Source organism: Hylaeus volcanicus, chromosome 7 (assembly GCF_026283585.1).
Source record: "Hylaeus volcanicus isolate JK05 chromosome 7, UHH_iyHylVolc1.0_haploid, whole genome shotgun sequence".
Taxonomy (NCBI): Eukaryota; Metazoa; Arthropoda; class Insecta; order Hymenoptera; family Colletidae; genus Hylaeus; species Hylaeus volcanicus.
Genome location: NC_071982.1, coordinates 20,229,378 through 20,257,088, shown reverse-complemented (window position 1 = coordinate 20,257,088; position 27,711 = coordinate 20,229,378). Strand labels below are relative to the sequence as shown.

The window sequence follows — 27,711 nt, the reverse complement described above, 5'->3', positions numbered from 1 at the left end:
TATGATTAGTATCGGATGCATTACCGAGCACTATTAGTAAACATGGCTCCTAGCGATTTATCATTAAACGAGACAGAATTGGGACGATCAGCTGAAACGAAATTTAGTCCGGAATATACTGCTGCGTTAATTCCTTGACGCAGGGAAAATTTACAGCGCACGCGAATTAGCAAACTCAGCGCGTGAATATTATACTCTTGTAATATTTATTTAATAATCATCGCCTGAATGTAGTTCTACCTATAATTTTATACCACAGACGACCTACACAGCTAGGTAACAATCTTCATAATTATTAACAAAAGCTCAGTGGTTAGGCACACGGAGCGAATGCCTTTTTCTGTCGATTACTTGTGTCCAGTTCGCCTGACACAAGCGACACCGAAGTTAAAAATACAATGGACGACACGCAAAAATAGTCACGATATATTGAATCTGTCTCGCTTACGACTATAATGGCCGAGAAGGAAACGTTTCGCGAAGGAATAAGCTCAGAGCGCCGCAATATTGCGCGAACCCTGCCAGTTTTATTTCTGTCGCGCGTTGTAAACAGGAGGATGACGAGTTTAACGAGCTGACATTCTAATTAGATCTTTCCATTTACTTTTGCGAACCAATTCGTGCCATATGATCCCCCTACGCGCTAAACCGCTGAGCAAAGAGTGAATCTAAGATCCCGAATCGACAAAATTCTCAACTAAACACCCGGCGTAAAAAATTCCGGTGTAATTACAGGCTAGAAAGAAAATAATCGAAACAATAATTCCAGGCGGAACGGTCCCGCGACAACTTTCCAACAGCGGTTAGATGTATCGTCCATCGAGTTTCCTCGTATTATTTATTTTTGGCCGCGCCACTATTTTAGAAAGCTTTCGCGGCACGGCCCGTATTTTCGTGGCGATTTCTTTTCTGGACGAACCGATAGGAATCGTCGTCCAGAGGGAAATCGCGAAACAATGCACGGCCGCGTATTTGCGGCGCGATCGAACGACAGAAATAAAATCGTGTCTGTTGCGTGCACTGTGTTGTGCTGTTTCAAAAATACCGCGCGGCAATTCAGAGCCTCAGTGTCTTTAACGTGTATCACGTAATCCACCCTTGACGTTGTTGTTCGTAATTAACTATAAGGAACGCTCGCGTTTCCTGGCAAGCCGAAATAATTTATTAACCCATTGGGACGGCATTCGTCTCGCGAACAGAGTGCGTCGTTTCGTTTCTACGTTATTCGGGCGCAAGTTTACGGTAGTCGTGAATTTATTTAAGATTTTACAGCGGAATGTTTCTCCATTTATTAGAATTCAAATAATAGAGTGCGTAGAGTACTTGAAAGAACCGATTATATTTGATTGTTCAGAAATCGATCGAAGATCGCCGTTAGGTGGGATGATGCACGTTTTTATTCTTATGGCTGATCGGAGAACGTTTGAATTGCAGGGAAGTATCGCGTTCGCCGCAAGTTTCCGCTGCCCAGAACGATCTGGGACGGCGAGGAGACATCCTACTGCTTCAAGGAGAAGTCCAGGAGCGTGCTGAGGGACTGGTACGCCACCAACCCCTATCCATCGCCTCGCGAGAAGCGAGAACTGGCGGAAAGCACGGGCCTCACCACGACGCAAGTCAGCAATTGGTTCAAGAACCGAAGGCAGAGGGATCGTGCTGCTGAACACAGGTACGTAATTCGTTTTTCCAGGTATTGTTACGAAATCTTCATCGGCAACTAGACTGTCTACATTCACTCTCTAATACCCTACTTCGCGAGAAGAAAAGTTCGAACAGTTAGGTCTGTTATGTAACGTTTTGTAATAACCGAACGCGCCAGACGCATCTGCGTATTTCAAAGCAGAGGATGCTTGAAGAATGGCGATGGGTGATATAAGCATCGTTACAATAATACCCTGGTGCTTCGTCATCCCAACAGGCTGATATACACGTGCATATTTTCAAAATCTTTAGTACCAGATGTATTTTACTCGGCATACTCGCTTCAACCCGTTGATCGTCGTGAAAAATTAACGAATACTTGTCTCTGCAGGTTGCAATCACGAAGATCGCGTTACAATATTTTTTTGTCGCGAGTGGTCTTGCTGAAAATTAATCGGACGAGTTTGATATCCGTGGAATCCGAGGAGGGCGCAGGCGTATAGGAGTTTCGTGTTGTTTGGAAGGTCGTTGCTCTATATCCGATTTTAGAAACGAACCGAGCAAACTCGAAGACGGCCTCATAACTGCGCAACGTAGTGGCTGCGAGGCCGGGATGGGCAAACATTCTTATCCAGATTACAAGTTCGAATGACGAATACAAAATTGAACAATTATATCATTTTATATTTTTTATTCGAACGAAACGTTGCCTATCGCCATGTTTTCTTATTATATATCGTCCCCATATTTGTTCAGTCGTGTCCCAGATACGTCAGGTCGCCCCAGTAATGATTGATCAATTATCGCTCCATTCATGGTTGCAATTTTCAACCCGAAACGAAATCACTCGAGGTGTAACGCGATCCGTCGATGGCGCTCAATCGTCGAAGCTTCGTTACTCTCTCGAACGGAGAGCGTAAAAAAATTCTCGAATCGTTTCGGGTACCCCTAGCTGTACACCATTAACGTTGCCCTAATTTTTTCCTTCGTCGATCTTAACGTTCCATGCTCTTTTATTTATATTCTGTGTTACCTCTAAGCAAGAGAGCCTCGCACAAACCTGTTGGTTCCACCCAGAAGTCGTTACTTCCGGTCGAGGAAGTTCTTGACCAACGACGCGCGGAGAACGACTCTGCCAGTCGAGGTAACGGAGACTCTCGAATCCGACGGATACCATAAATATTCGATAGAAGAGAAGAAAAAAAAAAAAAAAGGAAGAAACCACGTTCGATCCCTTGATTTGGGTGAATCCATCGATGCGAATCGGTGGCCAGGACGGGATGGACGGACGGCGCTTCTCTTCGTGGAGAATTTCGCGAGGGAGGAAGTGGGAAGCACCACCGTGGCGAAGGCCCAGTCCGGTACACAGCCGTGTCACGCCACGGGGAACGTATCGAATTTCTTATGGCTTCTGTGTATTCCCATGAACGGAGACGGAAGGTCAGAGAGAAACAGAGAAAGCGGGCCCGAGGGTGGGAAGAGGGAACCCGCGGTGGTGGCTCCTATAGTCCTATCCGATGGCTTTGGGGGTATCTTGGATACGCATGGCATCATTCGCGGCATATTAATTACAGGAAATCCCACAAAGCATTCATACCACCCTCTCGTCCACGTACACGTAATTCGTTCGACACCCCCTCGACCAAATATCGAACCGGGAAAACTTGATCGTTGACCATCTTCCGCGATCGTTTCTTCATTTTTACGTTCAGCCACGTTCTTAGTTACGTTATTTTCTCTTGCAAACATCTTTCATAAAGCTGCCCATCAGCCTGTACCTGGAATGCTTGACGGTCAATTAAGCTTAATTTCAAATTCGTTGGTATCTCGCGTTTTTTAATCTTTTATTTTCGGTGTATATTTTATATTTTTGCACACCATCCATCTCGGTATTCGAAAGCGTTAAATAATCATTTTTGTTTATTGTTCGTTATAAGTTTATCGTACGTATCCTGTATGTATCCATACGCTTCTCAAGCCACTACATTAATGCCGTTGCTCGAAATACCAATTTTCAAGTTATTTTTATATCTCCAATTGTCGGAATTTTCCGCACGGTACAGTACCTCGAGGTAGGCTAATCTAGTATATCAAACAAGAGGGAACGTTACCTTCTTCCTATTTCCATAGGCGCCATAAATCTCCTCGATTCGAAGCTAATAAATCCACGGTTCGTGGACGTCACAAATAACCCCCAGCAGTGAAAACTCAGCGCCATCCTGTCGGTCAATATATTATAGGCGGCAGCCATGTTCGAATATTAGACTCGGAGAGAGAATATCTATCATTCGAATAACTCAATTAGCAGAACTCTGTCACAATCGCTGTCCTCGATTCATTCCTCCATTCTTAGAATTATTAGAAACTTAAAATGTCCCACGATTATTGGTAGCGTACTCTGTCGCGTGATTTATCTATTTTCTGTTTAGAACTCGAACGTTCGCAGAGTAAATAAGAGATTGAAGACGGTTTGAAAATTCCGCGGATGCCAGGATGGACGAAACAGACTTCCTCTTTCAGCAACCGCGAGTAATTCGGTCCGCAAGCTGATGTAAATTAAAGCTGGATCACGCGTGCAGGGGCGGAACCGTCGGTGGTATCAAGCCCCCCGGGACCGGGGGGCGTCTCGTGGGCGTCGGTGTCGGGACAAAAAACGTTCATCTCCGGGATGCGCACGGTGTATTCTCCCTCGGGAGCTCTTATCGAACGATTAAACGGCCCCGTTTTAGACGCGATACATAACGCACGGCCGAAGAACAGACGATTTATTCAAATGTTCCCGTGGCTCGAAACTTGCGCCGCGGAAGGCATTAACCTTCGACAAATCGGCACCTACCGGTGGCAATATCGATTCTAGATGTTCTTAACCTCTCGACGAATACTGAATTCTGAATCGTTTTAGATATTATTCCGTAGAATTAGTCGTTGAATGCGTCGACAAAAATTTTCATAAAACTAACATAAAGTAATTTTCATAAATTAACATAAAGTAATTCGTATGTTGAAAGTTCAACCATAAAATTAGTCGAAGCAGCATGCAGCTATATGTTCCATAGAGGTCTATATATAATTTATTTGAAAGTCCTTTAGGTCTATACGCAGAAAGATATTCGAGGCCAGGGGTGTGTTGCGTAGAACAAAGCAGGCGCGAGATAACGGGTAGACGGCGCCGTCAGAAATCTTGCTATCAGCGTCTTTTTCTGTTATCTTTCCGTGGCGGTCCTCCGGTTCGCGCACGTTCGGACATCGGACACCGTTGGCTACCATGCGACAATGCGAACATTTTTTTTTGCCATCGACAGCAACGATGACTCGAAAGCTGGCGACGGTATTTTCAAGGGTATACTCTCGAAACATGATCTTTGTTTTCTTCGGCGACCGTGGTCCATTTTTGAAGACTTCTCAGTGAAATATAAATAGATTAGTACTCTACAAACTTTTATAAAGACGTCTCGAGAACCCTTAGGAAGTACTCTTGCGTCTATACCGTATCTAGGATAGGTCGTACGTGTTCGTCATATTTAGTACACCCTATATTTATAAACTTCGCAGTCCGCCGACATTCCATGTCCTTTTCTCGAGAATATTGATTTCATTTCACCTCGACGCCTGCTGGGGTGACCGGAGGTTTATCTCGCAAAGACTAGAAGGCACCTCGAAACATAAACAACCCATGCGCGATCGCGCCGCTTCGACACGATGGTAAGCAATTCTTATCGCCACGCACCGCTGCTCGGTCTCTTTCTTTTTTTTTCCCATCATCCTTACTTTTGGTGCGCACACGTGTGACTCATTAATTCCTCGAAACGTCCTACCTCCGTGCAGTATTTTCGTTTCGGTGAATTTATCGCCTCGGCTCCATCGATGTACATTTCCGATTACGCCTATCTAGCGATTACGAAATAACAAACCACTGATTGACGTTGTCGATAGGGATATAGAATCGTTTATAGAAATTAGTTCCATTGATAAGCGATGATGTGGATTTACTTTATTTATAGGCTTTTAACCCTTTGCACTCGAGATGCTTTCTTAGCATTCTATTGCCAGGAATGCTAAGATTATATTGACTTCTCGAATGAGATCTCTAATCGGAGATTTGAGGATCAGGTCACCTTTGCTTCAAAGATAATCATTTTATTGGCACTTCGAGTTCCAAAGAAATGAAATCTAAAGAAAACCTAGCGAGAGTCGCCTCCCTTGTGCAAAGGGTTAATTCCCAGTGCCGTACCTTCTAGAATTTATTCCCTCTTGATCGTCTACTTGCAACGTTCATATAAATTAACTGTAGGCTAATGCAAACGAGTTCCGACTTGCTATTTCTGAATAGCCTGTAATTAAATCTCCCCTAAATAAGGAAAGAGCAGACTTTTCGTGCGACCTAATAACGTCACCGCCTTCTTCGTGGCTCGGAAAAGGGAGCCCTCGACCGTTCGCTGTTTTCATCGCGCGGAGGACGCGATAAATCGTCGTGGCACGGGCCTCGAGGCATACAGGCGTCTGTTTTCCGAGCATAAAACGTCGGTCAGAGGTATTGGGACGCGTCTCGAGTCTCGATGCATTGTGCGGCTTCGCTTCTCGTAGACAAAAATAAACTTCTCTCTGCACGTGCTGCGACAGCGTTTTTTTTTTCTTTTTTTTTTTCTTCGTTGCAAAGGCGTTCTTGTTATATACGTCGCTTAAAAGCGTCTTTATTATACCCCCGGGGCTCTAATATCATCATCTCGTTCGGGACGAAGGAGAAGAGGTCGGCTCGTCAGACGCTTCTAATCTTCGCAACAACCGAGAGGCGCGTAACCAGTTCGCCCGGTCGAAGGGTTAAGAACAACATCGCGCCGCCAAAAATAAATAAAGCCGGAAGAGGCCGTCGGGAGTCCCTACGCGCCGCACAGAACACGTTCCTTACGAACCTCTTCCGTTTGCTTTTTGGGTCGTTCGCACCACCGCGAATAACTATCCACGAGGACGTGGAAAATTCTCGTCTATTTCCTATTATATTTTATCGTTGAATATAACTTGAAGAAGGCTTGCTTGTATCAGAGGTATGAAGATATCCATTCCTTCTAAAATATGTTTATTTATACATTCGGTTTAGAAATATTTTTGATTTATATTTTCTTTTTATTTTGTCGAATAGTCTGAAAATTCGGGAGATTGCGAATCCCGGTATGAGAATATTAGAAGAGAGAGAGAGAGAGAGGAAAGAGAAACGCAGGGTTAGCTAATCCACTTCGGCAGCGGTGCGGCAGGGTTCCTTGAGCTCGATGGATCGAAGAGGAGCCGTGCTGCATAGTCTGTGGGGTCGGAGCCCAGTAATGGCTCTGTCGTTGTTCTCCAGTGTCAACAAAACATTGCTAATGTACCCACTCCAACACAAACTTGCCCCTGCCTCACCCTCGTTGCGCTACTGTCAGCACACCCTCGTCTTTGCTCGACGATAAACAGGGGCGGATCCAGAAACCTAGAACGAAATACGTTAAAGTACATTTGTTTAAACCTTCGGCGCGGTTTCGATCGCGTTTATAATCCTCTGTTTATTAACAAAGCGGAAAATAATCGTCTTCGAAACACGAGTCCTGGAGGTGGTCGCCCCTTGGATCCACCCTCGATGATAAATCGAGGCCTGAGGGACAAAATGGAGACCGAGGTGCTCCCGATTCGTCGTTCAACCCTTTGCATTCAAGAGGTGACTCTCGTTAGATTTCACGCAGCGAATCTACGATACCTAATGTTTCTTTAAGTTTAATTTCTGTGGAGCTCGAAGCGTCTAAAGGTGACCCTATTCTCAAATCTAGATAGCTTAGAATTCATGGCAATAGAATGCCAAGAAACATTTCGAGTGCAAAGGGTTAATCTCCATCGACAAAATCCTCGACGCGTGTCTCGGTAGAGTTTGTCAAAATTGAACGACGTGATTAATGGTTCTTCGATCTCACGTTTACTCTCTCTTAATAGCACGTAATTAATTGGTGAATTAACTCAGTAATACTCGAAGAGTATTTCCTCCCTTTGCTTCGAAGCGAAGCGTTATTCAACGAAGAACAGCTTGTAAAATTAGGAGGTCGTAATCGCGAGGGCCGTCGCTGTTAAACGACGGGCGTACATCACGCGGAAGCATTTACGGAATGTCTTCAAAGGAGATACTCGGTCGAAATATTCGAGATTGTTTCCACGTATATATTTCTTCGCGGCGCGCAACGGTGGCCGGCGATAAACATCGCTCGCCTTTATTATCGCTGTACATCGGATTATCTGTTCGTGCTGGGATCAAATGTTCCGACGCGGTATTCCCAGCGGCGCGAGCCCCTCCGAGCCGATCGTTCTTCGTGAATTCTGGGTTACGTAAATATATCTCCATTTTCGAATACATTTTATTTACGTTTCGCGAGGAAAGAAGACGGGAGGGGGTGGACGCGTAATGGTGTTTGCATCGCGGCTACCGAATATCGGTGTTTGAATCCGCGGAAGTTCGCGATTTAATTGAATCGCGTACCGTGGAAGATGGAGGCGCACGGGATTGAAGTGGATCGGTATGGAAGTCCAGGGAAGGGATGCCGCTTCCCGGATGTGGAGGAGGACAGATGGGGAGAACGGGAATGGAGTCAGTGTCGAGAGGGCGTTACGGAGGGGACGCGGACGGTTGTCGTTCTCTTGGTAAGGGTTGGACACGCGGGGGTGGCTGCGCCAATATTGACTCTTTCTGAAAACCGTGGGGGCCTACGCGGTGACGAAGAGGGTGGCGCTACTTCACCCAGCCTTTTGTCATCCCCAACGACATGGCGCCCGACTCGGTCATTCGTCATTTAGAAATTATCTTTATGAGACGTTGGGACGTTGGTTGAATTTTCCACGAAGTTCTGATCTCGAAACGTAAGGTTAGAAGTTTGGATCGTTTATATTATTGCTTTCGTACTCGGTCATTTCTAACTCTAGTTTAAGTACAGACATATCTGATCGTCATTTTGTTATCATATCTCAAATTATCAACCTTCTAGAGTCTAGAATCTAGGTTTCCAAACTGGGAGGCGCCAGAAACTTTCTAAGGAAAAAAATTACACCATAACTTTGTTAAAATATATATTTTTATTTTTCTTACGTTTTCATACGTTTCATTTTTGGTTTTAGGGAGGCGTGGCAGCGTAAAGTTTGGAAACCGTCGTTCTAGACTCTCGACCTGGTTTCTGTTACGTTGAAACCTGTACCAAATTACTGAAATATGGAAAAGCATCGCGCGATAATTGTCTCGCAATTTGGAGAGCCTCTATGGTACAAAAAAGAAAAAGAAAAATCGAATCCCCGTGGTCAAAGATAACGCTGACGAATCGCCTCTCGCCTCTTATAGCCCGGTCTGGCTGCCGGCCGCAGCCAGTAGCGTGGGTCGACGCAGCGACTTCTCGACACGTCGACGATCGCGATCGATTTCCATCAAAGTCGATGTCGAGCTTTGATACCGATCGACTTCCATCAAAGTCGAAGACCTCGCCCTGTTCTCTTCTCATGGCTCGCGCGCGCGCGCGCGCCTGCGGACACTCGTCTCCCGCTGCGCAAGAATGAATCATGATGATCCTACCTCCGCGCGTTTGTCATTCGACCGAGTGTCTCCTCGATTTCTTCCAAACTTGCTGAACGGTGTACCGATACATCAAAGACCTGCTCGAGGGAGTCTGGAGGGTGGAGTATGGAGGATTAGGGCGTAGAGGGTTCGGTGTGGGATTTAGACGAAGTGTATAGGTCGTCTTCCTAATATTATACCGTACTATAGGTTATATTTTCGTTAATTAGGTAGCTCGTACTTTTCATTAGAACGTGAGGAGTGATTTAGAAAAATTTCATCTAGATTCAGGTGGTCATCTTAAGGTCTTAATGGGCGCCAAATATCTTTCTACTATCATTACTAGACTGTGCGGATTTTTATGCATTCATAGGAAATTTGAATGTTGAAAGAAGAGAGATCACGCACACACGGTTTTGAATTCCATATTAACAGGATTATTTTATTTCCTCCTCCATCGTTTGAAATAGTAACGGAGACATCTTTCCTCCACCTAGGATCGTCGATCACGTTGAGTTTCCTCTGCGAAGGTCAACTTGGTTCGCGAGCGATACGTAAACAGAAAAATGAAGAGAGTCCAGAGGCCACGGTGGCCGGAAGCCCGATGGTTAGCGAGGTTTCGTTGCACAAATAAAGATGCGTTCAGGTCAAGCGTGTAGACACTCGTTGAAATCGTTCTCGCGATGCCGACGTCCCCGAAATAGCTACGAATACTGCCCGCGTACCATTGCCTGGTTTACGGTTACAGCATGCACGGTGTCTGGGCAACGCGCTCTGCGTATCTGAAACCAGAGAACCCATCTCCTCTCGTCACCGTGTGTCTCTCGCACGCTCTACCAACGTTCACGAACCGTTGCACGAAAAAGGCAACTTTCGTGTCGGTTCGTCCACCACGGTGCTCCCGTCCACCGTGATTCCCATCCTCCACGCGTGCTCGGTAGTCTTACTTCAAAGCGGTGCCGTTCCAGCATCGCTGCGAAATAAAAATGTTACAATATCGATCGTATCTTCAGGGGAGTAGCATCATTGGTCTCTCGAGGTTTTCCCGATGAAGATGAGCCCAAACAAGATGGTACTCGACTGAACATGAGTTCAATCGAATTAGAATCGATTAATGTTAGGTGTAATTGAAAGTGATACGAACGGAGTCGTGTTTGGGCTCGTTTTTATCGGGAGAACCTCGCCAACTCGTTGCTGATACTCTCGAGAAGCGTGAATATTGTACAACTTCAATTTTATATAATAGCGTGACAGAGAGATACACATCTCTAGCTTCCAATCGGCTCCAAAGAAGTAGAATTGTCAGAAATTCTCAGGTCCTCGACTCGTTTACCTCTCATTTATCTGGTTTTCTTCGGTGCCACTAGCCACGTCCAAAAATCACGATCGGCGACGAAATTGTAACCAGTGAATCACCATCCTGGCGATCTCGAGGAATTTTCGACTCGTGCAGATGTAATCCAAGGAAAACCGAATTCCTGTGCGCGCACTGGTCCCCTCGCTCCATTCATTCGTTACTCGTGAGCGCGATTTCGTGCATTCTCTCTCCCGCGACGCTTATAAATAGCCAGTTTTCACGGTTTACGCGTTTAATCCCAGTTGACGGATTCCCGTTCGCTTACGTCCACGCGACGTCTCATTCAGATTTAAGATCCGTCGCGATTTTGGCCCTCGAACGTTTCGCAACGATCGGTTCGTTTCATCTTTTCGCCTTGGATCGTCGTCTGCTCCGGCCAGCGTCGCGATAATTGGCCCGTATGGCAGTCTCGGTCTCGTTTGAAGCGCTGTTAGACGTAGAAATTAATTTAACGCGTTCGCGAGCTATACTCTTCATTTATTTTTAAAGAAAAAGTGTATGAAATTATTCAAAGTACGCTCTACGAAATAGAGTTTCTTTTTTCGTGACGAATATAAAAAGAGAATTCTCGTGCGACGAGATGTTCGTTTCATCGTTTGCCTCGGGGTTTAAGTAGACCAGAACGGTGGACGAGGCTGACCTTAACGTCAATCAGACGACAGTATTTCTGCGTCAATTTGTTATACGGGCGTGTTCTCGCGAGAGTCACTCCGTTGATTCGCAAGTAATCATTGACTCGAAATAGAGCACCTGTCTCGACTTCTGTGTGCAGCCAGCCGATGGTCGCGTTGTGATGCAACACTCCGTGCGATAGAATTCCATAGTTGCAGGCAAATAAGAGTTTAAATAGGAATTTAAATAGGAATTTCTAACAGTTAAATTTTCCTTCCACATAAATACGTATGTATCCGTGCCTCTTGAGTTTGTTAAACGCACCGCACCGCAACAAATTATTATATTAAAGTAGAATTGGCTAGGGTCTATTTAAATTATTTATAATACCGGGTGGACAGGTTACGAGAATGTAGTACCTTCTGAACAAGGCGCCTTCGCCCATCCATTTGCCCGAAGTTAATAAAGTTGAGGCTGTTGTCTGTGAATTTATTCGATGAAGTAGACTTTACGTAACGTTGAGTTACGATCGAACACGATAACGTTGCATTTCACGCGGGTGGTAGACGAGTTACAATGGTAGAACGTCTCAGGAAATGTCGCGCGATTCGAAGCTTGAGTATAATAAACGGAATAAATTGAATACGTTCGACTTGTAGGGAAAGAGTGACGGGTGCCAATGGAAGATCGAGACGAGAAGACAATCGGGGGGGGGGGGGGGTAAATTTACTCGAAGGGTACGGCGTCGCGAATAATGCTTCTTAATTCGAGCTATCAAACGGCACAAAGGATGCGTTTCGGAAGAAAAAGGGACGCGTTGATACCGCGGCTGGAGCATTCGTTGAACGCGTATGTATTACGGGGGACGGAAAGGACTCTTTGCCCCGATGGTTCGACCCCTTTTTCGCCGAAGAGAGCACGAGGGGGGGACGGCCATGTTGGGTCGCCTCGGCCATTTTCGGGCACACGCGGACAAAAAAGGCGGGTAGGGTCCTCTCGGTGAAAACCGCTTTAAAGAAGACCACGTCAAATCTGACAGGCCTAGGGAAGAAGGGGGCCACATATGGGCACATAAGGGCCAAAAAGGGGCCCGCCTCGTCGTGCTGCTGCCGTTTGAAAAAGAACAATCCCTCCTGCGGTCGCCTCCTCTCTTCGCTCGTGTTCTTCTTCCATCGCGTCTCTTCTTCTTTTCCCTTCCTTCGACCTTCCTCCGTTCTCTTCTGTCGACTCGTCGGGCGACAGAGGGGGCATTCATTCATGCACGCATTCCCAGAATGCACCACGCGGTCGCCAGCCTCTGTGTCCACCGTGGCTGCGAGCAAACTTTCCTTGTATTTTTCCTTGTATACCAAGCGGCTACGAACAGTCGGCCCCCGAAAACGCAAAGGGCACGGGCCAACATTAACAACGAACCTGCACTTTTCAACAGACATTATGTATCAGGGACAGAAACGAATTCTTGCCCTTCGTATTCAATAATTTGTAACTCTAGGTCAAGCAGGAATAGTTACTTGTCATTTCGTTGCATCCAAGTATCAACCAGTGGATGGGTAGATAATTCAAGTTTCATCCTGATAGTCGTTAGAATATATCTATATGCTTGAACCTGTATTTTTTAACAGACACTATGTATCAGGGACAGAAACTAATTCTGGCCCTTCGTATTCAATAATTTGTAACTCTAGATCAAGCAGGAATAGTTACTTGTCATTTCGTTGGATTGAAGTATCAATCTTCCAAGGTGTACAGTGGATAAGTAGATAATTCAAGTTTCAACCTGATGAGCCATTGGAATATACATGTGTGAATATACATATATGTTTGCAGTTCATGGACCGAGAATATTGTATTACATGTACCGATGTATTACCGTTGTTTATCAAACAGATTACCTGGCAATGGCGATCAGGTCGAGACTCGGATTCTCCGTACAGGTTGACTCGGAAGGTTGGCACTTAAACGCACCAAAATGACGAGCAAGCATATCTCTATTGTCCAAAAAGAAACTAAAAGGGGGGAGGATGGTTCGGAAGGCAATGAAGCGTGAAACGCGCATATCGCGAGGAAGTGAATTTGACAGCGAGGAAAATAAAACGGTTCACAGCTGCGTTCCGCATCCGGACGGAGAATAAATCGACGATATTACGAGGCTTAAAACTTGATTTACGAGAGACCGCTGGCGCGTTAAACAATTCACGATAATTCGACCTTGAATAGCCGTGGCGAGTTTCCCTTTGCCCGAACGAGATACGGAAACGCTCGTTGTCCGTGCAGGAAATTGCATGTCGAGGATCGACGATCGGTCGCCATCTTTTTTTTTTTCTTTAGTCACAATACTTTATTCTGCGTAGGTTTGGACGTAGATGTTTTCGAGGTTTCGTTGTAGATCATAATTTTCCATGGAAGTACTAAGGGAGTTCAATCTGTATCGTATCATACAAAATTTCATATTTTCTGGTCGGCTGCTGTAAGCATAAATCCGAGCGAACATACCTAGCAAAGTAAACGGTAAATCGAACCCATATTTCGCACAGACGTGCATCGAGATGTAAATTTCGAGTTTTTAAAGTTACGAGACTAATTGTCGTCATTCTTGACCGAACCACCTTAACCGATATTTCTCGAGCATTCCGCGAGTGCAATTTAAAGTAAACATTGAAGTACAAAGCGTCGCAGCAGACATCCCTTTGTTTGTGATATTAGACGCGGTGTTTACCGAACGACCACTCGTGAGCTTGTTTTCGTCTGTCGTCCGTTTCACGACCCGAAGGACGGAAATCGCTGCCCGTTGTGCGCTTCGGTTGAATGCGTTCGACGTCTATATCCGACCGCGGTCCTCTCTCTCTCTATCTCTCTTCTTTTTTTTTCTTTTTTTTCCTTTGGTCTCTTTTTCGTGGTAGCATCCCACCAGCGGAAGCATTTTCGTATGACGTACCTACGTGTGCAACGGTACACGCACACGTTCCCTTAAACGGTGTCGAGTTACTCGTCAGCACGGGACACAAAGCTTACGTAAGTACGCCAAGAAGCTTCGAAGTTCGCGGTGCCACCTCTTCCTCCGCCTTCCGCGGGGTTAAGTTTCAGACTTGTAAAGATATGTATTTCGCATCGACAGGGGCGTCGGATAGGAGCAGGAACGGAAAGAAGCGTTTAAAAAAAAAAAACAAAAAAAAACAGCGATGGGCAAAACCCTAGGTTTCCAATAAATATTTTAGTTGTAGAGATGTCGTAGTTAGGGCGAGCTAGACACTGTTTGTCTTCAGCTACCAGCGCGTTCTTCTATCATTTTGATTATACTTTTAACCCTTTGCACTCTCGGTCGCTACCAGTGATGGGCAAAACCCTAGGTTTCGAATAAGTCGGAAGTTTGCCGATACGTTTGTCTCATTTTCGTCTTTTAAACAGAAAAGAGAGAGAAAGTGCAGAGAAAGTGTTGTTATTAGGAATTTTTAGTGGGATGGAACGACTATTCGCACAGACGCGATGTAATTTCCGATAATTAATTAGAATTTATTATAACCTTCGCTTGTACGTATCAATGCGATAACACTAGCTGAATACAAAAATTCATATACTCGTTTCAAATGCGTTCTTGACCGCGTATGTCCCGTTCATGCTGAATCCAATATTTAACTATTGCATATACCAACAGAAAGAAACGAGACAAACACATCGGCGAACTTCAGATTTATTCGAAGTCTAGGGTTTTGGCCATCTCTGAAAAACAAGAATCGATAGCAAAGGAATCCGCTAGCATCTTTTTGTTTGCGAGGAAACGTTCGATGGAACGCGATAGAATCGCGTCCAGGCATCCTTGACCGATACTTTACTTCCAAGTTTCGAGCGTTCTCGGATGTTCCACGAAATTTATGACGAAACGTTCGCCGTCCGAGCTAGGCGTTCGCGTCCAGTATTTGGCATGAAATGGCGGATTTTCTGGCAGCCACCCCGCGAACGCGTTCTTTCGTGCGATTACTCCCGTCGAAACAAGTCGATCCGTCGGATCAAAGCGACATTCATTTCGCGAGATCCCGGAGAGCTCGACGCGACCGTCACCCGGAGGTCGATAACTCTTCCGCGGTAGAATCTCGCGACTATTCGTCTTTCGTTTCGTTATCCGTGTTACCTTCGTAATTATCGCGTCGTTTATCTTTGAGCGGGGTGATTTTGTTTCGAACGACACCTTCGAATTAGTACGCTCGATTGGGGACACAAGGGAGCTCTGAGGATCCTGGCACCGATCGAGGCTAATTAATTTGTCGCGTGCCCTCCAAGCTTCGACTAACAGGGACTCGTACAAACCTATATCGTCGACTCGGTGACGTTTCGGAAAATTTAGCCGCGTTGCTTTATTTTCGTACGGCTCGGAATTTTAATTAAATTAGATGCTGCCAAGCGGTTAACAGATTCATTGTTATTTATTAACAATCCAATCCGAGCCGAAGGCTCTTCTCGGAATAAGCACCGAAGCGTGATCGTCTGCAAAAACCTAGGCCTCGAATATTACACGAAGGCGAACATCTTTCTACAGGAAAAAAAAAAATTCATTCATTATCGTAAATCAGCGGATAAGTAGGCTCGTCTTATCTGGAATCGTCGTCTCGATTAGCATATTTTGTAACGAAGTAAAGGACGCTCGTTGGGTGTTCCACGGTCGCGTCAGATTCTAATCTGTTTCGCGCGAAGGAATCGATCGACCGATCATCGACGTGATTATTGACCAAGTTCTCGTTGTGAGGTACGAAACATTCCGTGGGATATTCATCCCCCTGTTCCCTGAAGAATAGGCGACAGACGGATCTCATTCGCTTGTGTAACACGCTCTCATAGAGACGAGGAAGACTACCGAGTGGCAGGTTCAACGTAATCCGGATTAAAGAATTCCGGAACACCGAAAGCGTTTTAACGCTCCGGTCCTGTTATTCCACGGAAGACTTCTGAGTTTACCTGCTTGAGATTTTATCGCTCTGTCACGTACCAGATATTAATATCTGGAATCCAAGTGCCGATAGATATTCACGATTTGTTTATAGATTCGTAGACACGGACGTAACAGGTCCTGATTATTGGTCACGTTTGTTAACAGATCGTTTAAGAATGGAGAGAATGGAATCGTCGAGAAGATGGTCGTTACAACAGCGTAGATTCTCGAGCTTTATCCTACTGACTTTAATCGTTCGAGTCCCAGAGGGTATTGAAAAAAAACACTGTCGAAGAGTCCCAAACCAGGATTTTCTCAACGTAATATCCACATATATCCGTGTAAGAATACTTTCTCCACCCACTCTAAATCAATAGCGCGATCGCGAATAAGACTTTACCGCGGCCATCTTGAAAAAAGTGTCTCGATCGATCCGTGCCCTTCGTTCCATGTAGATATTATTCTTCGTACGCTTTCAACGAAGCAGAGACCATGCGATGTGAACGATCGGGGAAGGTTTTTTCCCTCTGGTGAAAATTGCGCCAGACGCAAGGGGGTCGTAGAAAGGGGGGCAGGTAGAGGAAAGAAAGCTGGACGCGGAGGTTTGACCGTGGAACAAGGTGAGCCGAAGTTTGTAAACAGAGGCGGTGTGTACACGGTAGGCTGCATCCCCATTATTTTAGGCCGAAGAAATTCCTTCCTATCTGCTTATGGAATCAGCTGCCGGCCGGAGTCCCTTCTTCTGGGCTTCCTCGACGTGCTCACCTGCCGTGCGGACTGGATAGAGCCGGGCCGCGCGAGCTACGGGGGCCCCCACTTGGGAAAATCCTCTCCGCGTTTCCCTACAAACTAGCCAACCGATTTTCAATTTGCTCTGCGTCCGTGGGCCTCGGGAAGTTTGCCTTTCTGCCTTCTCGAGCGGCGAGTCGAGTAATCCAGGGGCCCCTGGTGCCCCTCTGTTTCGAGGGAACCGGATAATACCGTGCCTCCTTAATTCGCAGGTAATCTCATGAAAGTACGGCGCAGGAAGTCATGTTTTACATCCTCGTTGTTTCATCTTCGGTCTCTGGGTAGTTACAAGCGATCAGGTGAGAATCCGGCTCTCCTCGAGACAGCTTTCTGCTTCTTCCTTTATTATTCTCTCGCGCTATCAGACTTTAAACGCGGGTATATTCTACACGATTTCTTTTTTCGTTTACTAGGTCCTTCTGCACGCTTGGCCCCCCGTCAATTGGAACCCCGATAAAGAGCAGCCGTCCCGATGCCGCGCGGAGTTTCCGTTTCTTTTCTTTTCCTCGTTTTTCTAACGAGTCTAATAATATTGTCTCGCGTTTCTAACGCGACGACGAGCGCAATCGGATCGCATCTCCGACCAGAATAGAAGCCCGAAATCTCAGATCTCTTGGCTCGGCTTATAGTCGGCTTTCCACCGACTCCCTCCTTGTCTCTTCGGGACCCGGAGACGGAGGATCCACGGCCGTGCGCGTTTCTACGCGTGTACCCGCGAGACGCCACGCTGACGATCCGTTCGAGACGCTGCGTTACGTCTCACGCCCTCGAAATTCCTTTCTGGCTGCCTCGTAATCGAGCGGATCGTGGAAGATCCGGAAAATTCGCGACAACCGGACGCGAAACTGGTTGCCTTGGAAAATCCGTGCGACATACAGTCGATGTAAAAAGTATTCGTACAGCGCCCAATTTCAAATAAATGACTCCTGTACGAATACTTGTTACACTTGACTGTTGGTGCCGATGGAACGATGGGACTGATTAAGGAATTTCTTGGCGGTTTTTGGAAGAAATCACTTTGTACACAAAGTCACGAGTTTTAGTTGTAGAGATGTCGTAGATAGGGAGTGCTAGACACTGTTTGTCTTCAGCTACCAGCGCGTTTTTATATCATTTTGATTATACTTTTAACCCTCTGCACTCGAGAGCTTTCGACTAGGTTTTCTTTAACTTTGATTTCTTAATTTCTTTGGAACTCGAAGTGCCAATAAAATGATTGTCGTTGAGACAAAGGTGACCCGATTCTCAAATCTCAAATTAGAGATCCCATTCGAGAAGTCAATATAATGTATATAAATTACATGAATATTTTACTATTTACATTAACACTGAACCTACCAGGACTGATCAAATTACTGTGATCAAACATCCGTGTGGATTTCTGGTACGATACATCAATTCTACACAATTGTCTCACGTATTCCGTTTGATACATTCGCATTCAATTGAAAAATGTATATTTAAGACCAGTCATTTGACCGATCCCTGCAGAAATAGATACAAACAGTCTGTAGGTTTAGTGTTAATAAAAGCGCACAGATAGATAGGGTACCACGGTTTCCTCTCTGTTTCTAACAATTTCCCCACTTCCACTTGCGGACCTATACACTCCCGCTCTGTCTGCGATATCTCTACGGTTTCACTGCTGCGAACGCCAGGACGTTTGTCATCGTGAGAAGTAAAACGTGCCGCTCGGAACCACGGGAGAACAAAGTTGCGACTTTACGTCCCATAAAAACGGGCCCGGCGACAATAGGCACCGAAACGAAATCCCTGAATGGTCTCCACGCGCTCGTGGAAAATTAATAACGATCCTTCGAACGCGTCGCGAAGCGGGAATGCGGCTCGTTGTAAATTCACGTTATCGCACCACATTCGAGAGGCATCGTCTTTCATCGTCAGACGACGAGCGATACCTCGAGGGTTTCCGGTGGGTGGCGATGTCTCGCGCGAGATCTAGCGTGTAATTCGAAAAGCCCACGGTATACATTATAAACGAAACACGCCGCCGATTGCGCGGCTCGGATCGTTTCTGTCGCAACGGCAGTCGGAACGACAATCGCCGCGTTCCCGGCGCGTTTCGTCGAGCAGACGGACGGGGAGGGTTCCGTGGACCGGGATTAGCATAATTCGTAATTTAATTTCCCGATAAATTTCCGTTGGCGATGCTCCGCCAGGCCGGCCGAAATGAGATGGTATCGGCTTGCGCGATTCCACTAATTCGCGTCTAAGTTTATATCGGCCGGGAGAGAGCAGCACGGGGTCGAGATAGGATCTCCCTCTCGCTCCTTCCCCTTCGGTCTTTTTCTATCGCGGACGCCTCGTAAAATCGGATTATATCGGCTCCGTCGCCCCGGCGTTGTCGCGCACTTTATTCGAGCCACCGCACGATGGCGAACCCCCTTCCACGTCGCCAACGGGGTCATGGTTCGACGCCGGGTACCCCCTGATCGCGTTATTAATTAATTGGGTTCTCCAGATGTGGAGGTACACTGAGGTCCGGTTCGTTTCAAAGCTCGGAACTCTATTCTTTCAGTTAGCTTTCCTTTCGTTTTAAAGCTTTGGGTACGAATCTGCATTTTAACGCGAAAGGTTCTCCACCGCTTGGGAATCCCGCAGGAGGTTTCCTCCTTTTTTAAGATGGAATCTGTCCGTAAGAAACCGTTTCTGGACGAACGAATCGATCTCTGGCACGAGTGGGGGGAGCCTACGGAATTTCGAAGCTTATTTACGAACTGGACGATTAATAAAACGAGCCGCGCCTTCGATCATTATCTTCGCGCGACGGTCATGCTGCCGCCATAAAATCGTGGGGGCCCGCTTGGCTACGTAGTCGTTCGCGCGAAATTAAATAAACTTGTAACCAAAATTTTCAATAAAATCTCGGAATTGAAACGAAGAGAGGGAGGGAGGGGGCGGGGTGTCGATCCCGGAGTAGAAGGGCGCGACGGCGAATAAGTTCTCCTACGCGCGATGAGTCACAAATCCTAATGAAAATAATAATGCCCGAAAGATTCCGTTCTTTCGTTGGTCGCGGTGCAACGCGGATAAATTTATTGCGCGATCTCGGCTCGGATAAGGCATACCTGGGGACACCTCGTCGGGGTTATGGACCCTGGCATCCAACGGGTGGCGCGGAAAGTACCGGTGGAGACAAGCTTATCCCGCCTTGTCCTTGCCTCGGAACTACGTCGTTCCACGTGTGGGATCTGTTGCATCGCGTCTCGTGGAAATAACTCTTGTCCCGGAGGACGAGAACGGACTCCCCGAGATTTTCACCTGCCGAACAGATTTATCGTTGCCCCGCCGGGACTAGTCTCCTCCTCGGGAACGATCAGCCTCGTCGATTTTTTCTCGGGATCCTTTTTTAGTCCCGCCCCGTGATCCTGACGACGATAACTTTGCAAACATTTCTTCCAAACACCATTTTTCAATTTTCTGCTATTACTTGGACGCGTATGGATCAATTATTTCTACGATATAAATCCCTCGTAATTCGTATTGTTTCTGTTTACTCCTCCGAGGTCGCTTCCGAAAAAAAATTAGTAAAAATATATTCCATCGTGGTAAGTTCGATAATTTGATTCTCCCAGACAGTTGTTGTATTTCCTCGCTGAGAAGGAGCAAACTAAATCGTTTGAAACATTCGATTGCGGGATGCTGGGATGGGAATTTCTGTTTAACAATTATATTAGGCTCGTTTCGTGCGCGCGGGCCCCGTAAGGACGACCAGGTTGTCGGGTAGAAGAAATTACGAAAGTGCGAATAAGCTGCGCTACGAGCGTCTCGGCATATTAATTGGAATACAGCCGGCCGTGGCTGGGCCACACGTATTGTTAGCGGGTAACGAAGAGGCCCTCGGGATCGATAAGGAACGCAAAACGGCCGTAAAAGTCCCTCCTTGTAATTGCGATTCCCTGGCTCTATCTTTGCTGACCAACGAAACAAATTTCCACGTTGATGCGATATTGTCCTTGTTCTGAAGAATCAGGGTCGAAGGTGTACTTGATCATCGAGTCCAACCCTCCAAATTGGACTCGATTAGGCAGAATATGTCCCCGAGGTTGTCGCATCTCGCGCGCCTCTAAAATTGTTAAGAATCTTGCTCCCCAAGTTGCTGCTTTTGTTCCAGCAAGTATCTTAACAGCGAAAATAATTGAAAGTCGAGCTCGTTTCCTCGGATTCGACGTGTATAAAATGGCGCAGCGTATCGTCTTAAGTATGCGCGCACGCGGCCGAATATAATTACGAACGAAACGCAAGCTTTGAGGCTAGCACGCGCAAAGTGATCGGCAGCGCCGCGAAGCGGAAGAGGATAGGGGGCTCGGAATAATATCGGGTAAGATAATACCAACGTCGATGCGTAAACTACCGAGAGAAGAGGGTACACACCTCCTCTTGCAGTACTTGTGAATTAAGGGTGAACCGGGCGATCGGAGAGGAACGAGTAAAACCGAAGAATAGGAATATAAAGCGGCGATCAGGGGGGGAGAGGCGAGGGCGGGAGACGCTCTCGGGCGTCTCGTAAACTCAATTTAGCGGGCTGGACCTCCTCGAAGTCGAGAAGCACGTGGGACCCGAGGAGGCCCCCCCCTTCTTCCACCGCATTCTGCGTCCCAGGTACGAGCAATCGTTAAGCGCTTGTTTTACAAGTCGTTTAGACGTGCCCGCCGCGATACGGCACCGTTCGCCGCAAGTGCCGCGACACTTGTCTACGGGGTGTTTTCGAGAACCGGTCCCCCGCACGCTGGGCCCCACGCTACCGAGCTGATAACAGAGACGGGCTCCCTGATTTGGGACTCCTCGCGTCGATCTCCTCGAATGTGCAAGTGACTCGGTTCCTCGTTCTCGTCCAGCGTGGACTCGAAGCCCTTCAACGGGGACTTGAAATTGGTTTCTTGTCCTTAATCCTTTATAGATCACCGGTACACGTTACCACTAAGAAGGTGTGGGAATTTTGTATTTTTAAGTTTCTCCACAAAAGTTTCATCCACAAAAAAGAGGAACAAAAAAGGCTCGGGTCAGAGTAGACTAACAGGTCTTTGATATCTTCCAACCTGTTTACATTTGAACCCATTTACAACTACAACTTAATCCTAATGTATAATTTAATATAATTATAATATAATTTAATTTAATATTCCCCAACTAACCCAACGAAATCTTCTGTTGCAGCGGACAGAGGGAGGACAAGGCCCACGGCGGTGGCCTGGGCGACTCCAGCAGCGAGAGCGGAGACGAAGCGAAGAGGCAGGCGGTGGGCCAGCAGCAGCAACAGCAGCCTTCGTCGTGCGCTGTCCAGCAACAGCAGCAGCAGCAGCAGCAGCAGCAGATGGTCGAGCACCAGCAAACGTCAGGCATGTATCAACTTCCGGCACCGGTCTCGGTTTCCAGTCCTCACTCGTACCACCAAGGTCACGGCTCGACCTTGAGCCATCCTCACACGCCGACCCACCACATGCAGCACCACGACACCAGCAGCGAGAGCGGCGACGACAAGCGAAATCTTCATCATCAGCTGCAGCATCATCTCCAGGTCGGTGCTCACGGTACTCACGGCTTGATACATCCCACGGCGACCTTGCCGCCGCCGCCACCCAGCTGCGCCCAGCAGAAGAGCCAGTTGGACTATATGCAGTACTATAGTCCACAGGTACAGTGAATCCTTTCCGTAATTTCGTTTGGAGGATTTGAGGTCCACGGTGAGGGGATTTTTCTAGACGATTTTTTCAAGTACCGTAGGAGTTTATAGATGACTCCTCGTGAGAGTAGATACACATTCTATCGATCTCTATCTGCTAGGACTAAGCGTCTGTTGTATACTTAGAGTCCTAGACTCCTAGTCCTAGACCTGTTACATACCTAGAGTCGGTTTGGTTCCAATCTAAATGATAGATAGAGTATACGCTTTGCCTATCGAATACGCGACCGTAGATAGCCTAATTAGCAAAGGTACATGAACATAGAAGCTCGATTGCATCCAATCCACCTCGTCTGTTCCAGGACTACCTGATCGGTAGTACGCCAACGTCCGCCGACCTCCAGAAGTCGCTTCCCCACACGGCCACGTCGATGCAGATGGGTGCTATAGCTCCTTCCATGGGTGGGCTGAGCCCAATGGGTCCGTCGACGATGCTACCGAACACGATGCAGGGCGTGAACACTATGAACACCATGTCGATGAACGGCATGGGGATGGGGGCGTACCAGGGCATGGGCTCCATGGGAATGTCCACGTCCCACGGCAGTTATCACAGCGGTCTCGTGCTGGGCGACTATCACTCATTGTGACCCTGGGCCCCGGGCAGCCAGGGCAAGAGGAACCAAGAGAAAACTTAATGGAGAACTCGTTTCGACTCGCGACGATCTGCCACGGAATTATCCTTCGAAGCAAGAGAACCGAGCTACGAGTCCGGTGCGAAGGACAAGATTTCGCACCGGGCTGTGTAGAGTCTAGGTAATTAAATCCTGGGACATTGAATCGTGAGATCGTGCCGTTCGAAAGGATCGCATCGAATCGAATTTAGGGCATCTTCGCGACACGCGACGCCTACCACGAGGAGATTCGACGCGTCGTCGTCCCGGAATCGTTCGTGGAGCGTTTCGAAGAAGAATGTCGGAAGTACATCGACCGAAGCGACCGTTCCGCCTCGACTTTCGCGTGGAATCCGAGAGCAACTGGTCGAGAGCTCGCGAGAGAAACGGGGAGGTTCGAGGCGGCAGGGTGAGAGGACGCTTCCGGGTGAAATAGCAAAAGACATGTTAGCATTTTTCTTTTCGCGTATCGCCTTACGCGCGACAAGGCAGAGCTCGTACACTTCCAGAAACACGGTCGCAGGGCCGTGTCTATTTTTCGCGGTACCAACCCCGTCATCCCCCTTCTAATATCGTAGCGTTAACGCCCTAGGTCCCCCGCGAGCATAAGAGAAGACGCATACGTTATTTACGGTTACCAGTAGTCGGTTCGGTCTGTACGCGCCTCGGATGACGGAATTATTTCACTCGTGCTTCGACATTGGATCCTTGGACTTTAAACTCTTTGACTATTTGGGTTCTGAATATTTGAATTTTAAATCATTGGACGTTCGATATCCGGACTCCTTGGACTTCCTTCCAGAGACGTGTACAGGTCCCGAGCCACCCGCTAATTAATTAACGTCGCTATAACGAACCACACACGCTCTTTACACACAACCTTCTCTTACACCGTACGCTTCTGTGTTTGTCCTGTGTACATATGTAGATAATACACGCATACACACGCATTCGAGAGAAGATTAAGTTAATCTCGTTTGTATTAGGCCGTAGACGGACCGCAGAGCCGAGTTGATCGAAGTCACAGGGCTTGGTGAACGTTGGCGAATGCGAGCACATGTGCCCTCGGTTGCCTTGGCTTCGCGATCTGCGCGCGACTTTAGGCGAGCGCCGGGTGCCCGCGAATAGCGATTCAATGGATGCGCTGTTATTCCAGGAAGAGATTTTTAATCGCAATCAGCAGGTGTCCATACTCGAATATTCCAAATTTTAACGAATTTTACTTGAATATCCTCGCCATCTTCTTCGTAGACTCCTGATTCGGCTTCGATTCCGAAAATTAATCAGTTCCCCTTAATTAAGTTTCTCGATGAAAAACGGCTTCGATTCGGGGTAAGGGGAATAGATTCGAACAGCATGCAAATTAGCCCGAGAAGCGACGCGTAGTAGGCGGAACAGCTGTTTCCTGCCAGCCAATTGCCTGGTGCCAATCTTTACATCGCGAATAGAATCGACAACACCTTTTCAGAGCGGCGTGCTCCTACCTACGAATCGTTGCTCCGATCGTAAATCGAGATGGACCGAGACCTTTTATCGGGTTTAAATATTCGGAATAAGACCGTTCGTGGATCTCTCGAGCACCCGGTATAAAGTAAACAGTGTCGTAGCGTAAGTTAGCGTTTAAGGCATCATTTAATCGCAGTTCGCAGTCTGTACATAAACGTAAAAAAAAAAAGAAAACGAGAACGCGAGAGAGCGAGAGAGTGTCAGAGTGAGAGAGTTGAACGCTTGAGAGACGGGGAAAACAACGAGACAAAGAGCGAGAGGAAGAAATAGGTATCACCGGCACCGGAGGTGACAAACAGACACGAGGGGGGGGATAGAAAAGCAAGAGTTATCGGTTCTCTATTTAAGAGGCATCTCTCGCGCAGATGTCCCCGGAACGTATTCCGTTTGGCTGCGACATTGCCTTGTAAGATTCTTATCTAGGACGCTGAGGAGGGAAAGGATTTTCCCTTTAGAAATAGTCCTCGGGACGAAACAGGGTAAGCAAGAGGAGAGGGAGCGAGGAAACTAACGAGCAAAGGACGAGGGAGATAGTGGTAGAGGCACTTTTGTATAGAATTCACATCTGAGACTCTTTTAGCAGCACAGGACGTTCGCGCCACCCGTTATTCGAGAAAACCGCGACTGGCTGAATATTAGCAGCCCGGATTCTTTTTTAATTCGGCGTAAGCGTTCGACTAATGGCCTTTTAATGAACGGTCTAAATTGGAAAGGCCGTTAATTGCGTACGGCTTACGTCGAATATGCTTCAACTTTCGTTAGTTTATATTTTAAGTAGCGCTTGGACATAATCGTACTGTCTTTTATTAATTTATACGGTCCGTATTTAGAACGCACTGCGCGTGAATGGATTCTATCGAGAGGTGGACATTTTTTTATCGGTTTATTAATCAGGCGTTAAAGGTAGATCTTGCTGGTTAATTCAATGAATTTCGAACACGACTAGATAGGTAAAATTCCAAATGAAATTCTAGAATACTTTAGATGATCTCTTATTTGTTCGGCAACTGATGAAATTCTAAGAGGGGCGCAACAATGGGGGGGTAATACTTTAGGTGTTTTATATTGTCTTCTTACCTGTACGTAAGGATAACTTCCCAAATCAAATTTAAATTAACACAAGGGAAGAATGTGCAGAAAAGTCCTATATCACAAATTTTACAAAGCTTCCACTGCCAAAAAAAAAAAAAGAATAATCGAACTTGGAGAACATTTCTTGCTTTCAAATCCAAGTATTTGTTAATGTTCCCTATTTTATTAGATAGCGCGTTCTGAATATGGATCTGTCTCTCAATGATGATTCCATCGAAGTAATAGTGTACAGTATTCTTTTATAATTCGCACAGAACGTTAGATAAGAGCCCTTTGAACGGAGAAAGGGATGGAAAGGGAGCGAGGATGTTGTTTGGTGGCCCGTCGCTGTGTTTCTCGGTATCGACGTTTCTCCTCGAGACATTCGCGGTCCGTCGACTATCGCGAGCCAAAATGTTTCGATTCACGCACAATCTATGCTTTGTACGCCACAGTATACACGTACTCTCTTCGCCGTCGAGCTGCGCGCACACGATTCTGGCAAAAAACTGCACACAGGCGCAGGTCGAGACACACGCAGGTTTCGGTAAACGTCGGAGAGCGTTTGTTTAACGTCCAGAGGAAACAAGCGCGGCGTTGAACGCTGAATTCGATCGAAATCTTTTAATTTCGATGCATCGGTTTTCTACCTTGACACGCGTACAAGCTTTTTTACAGACGAATCACGGATCAGCAATCACGAAAGTTTGCATTTTATACGGTCGACTATTTAATTCAATTTTTATATTGTTCGATTTTATCCAATCGTGTTTGAATCACTTCTGTTATTATTATTTTTTTTTTTTTTTTTTTTTTTTTTTAATGGTGAGATTTTACTGCAGCAATGTAGACGTGCGCAGACATTTATCACGTTGAAGATACAAGTTGACAAAGACGTAACAGAGAGTCACAGATGAAATTTGATTGAAATGAAAAATTTGAAAAGAATCAATAGATCATGAAGAGAAAGTTTCGCTTAAATTGTCTAGCCACGATAGCTGCATATGATTAGTGATTGCGGACAATTTTTATCTGAATCAAAATCACGAGTAACTTTTTGCAGAGGAGGACACGCATAGTCGCCATATACATACACACACGCATACACACACGATCATACGACCATCCCAAGCGAGGTCTCCGATGTTTGACGACGCAAGTACGATTATTAATAACCGAGAGTTCTTCCCAAAGTTCGTCTCATTCGTGTATTTTAGCGGACAAGCCTAACGTTGCACAACTAACTAAGACAAATTGCTAAGAGAAGCAGAGAGTGAACGCAAGGGAGAGAGAAAGAGAGAGAGAGTGAGAGAGATATGTATTATCGCGTATGTGAGTGAATGAGGGCGAAACGAAATGGGTGGCATGATAGACAATTAAGAAGATCACGATGTACGATCGAACTGTAATCGAGTAAAGTTGATGTTATTTAAAGTAATAAAAGGAAAATATTATATACGTTCGCGTTTGTCATCTCTCATATGGCATCTCCCATCCAGATGGATCCGTGCACTCCTATAAAGAATTTTAACGTGGATCTGCTCACTCAGGACCAAGATATATAGACCAAACTATAGGTGAGACTGGTATTTTTAACGCGTGTACTTTTTTTCTGGTCCAGAATCGCTCCTACAAGGAATTTTCTATGGATCCTCTCATCCTGGACCAAAGTAACCCTAAAACTATGGGTGAGACTACCATTGTCAACGCGTGTCCTCCTTTTTGAATCCAGAATTACTCCCCGAAGTATTTTCCTATGACAAACAAACATCCGAGGAAAGAATCGGCGCTCGAAACAGAACTTTGTTCGATTAGGACGGTTGAGAAAGTCGGCTCCGTTTCGGGAAGAGGAGTCCTGTTTAGGAAACTACCTGCAGCTCAGAGAAAGATGGTCGAACGATACGAGGAGAGTAATTATTTCAAAACGAGCATCGGTCCAGTTCTATT

The 27,711-nt window shown here is 46.4% G+C and overlaps 1 protein-coding gene across 4 annotated transcripts in view; it reads left to right on the top strand.

The window, feature by feature from the left end:
• The window catches only part of LOC128879593 (homeobox protein SIX1-like), a 33,869-nt gene extending 6,656 nt beyond the window's left edge, over positions 1-27,213 (top strand). For 3 of the 4 annotated variants that reach the window (XM_054128894.1, XM_054128893.1, XM_054128895.1), the window contains 3 exons: positions 1,435-1,669; positions 22,048-22,525; positions 22,876-27,213. In XM_054128894.1, the coding sequence (XP_053984869.1) occupies positions 1,435-1,669; positions 22,048-22,525; positions 22,876-23,163 (1,001 nt within the window). In that variant the 3' untranslated portion in view covers positions 23,164-27,213. The remainder of the gene's footprint in view (positions 1-1,434; positions 1,670-22,047; positions 22,526-22,875) is intronic. The other variant, XM_054128896.1, reaches the window with a different exon arrangement.
• Positions 27,214-27,711: the final 498 nt, after the last annotated feature.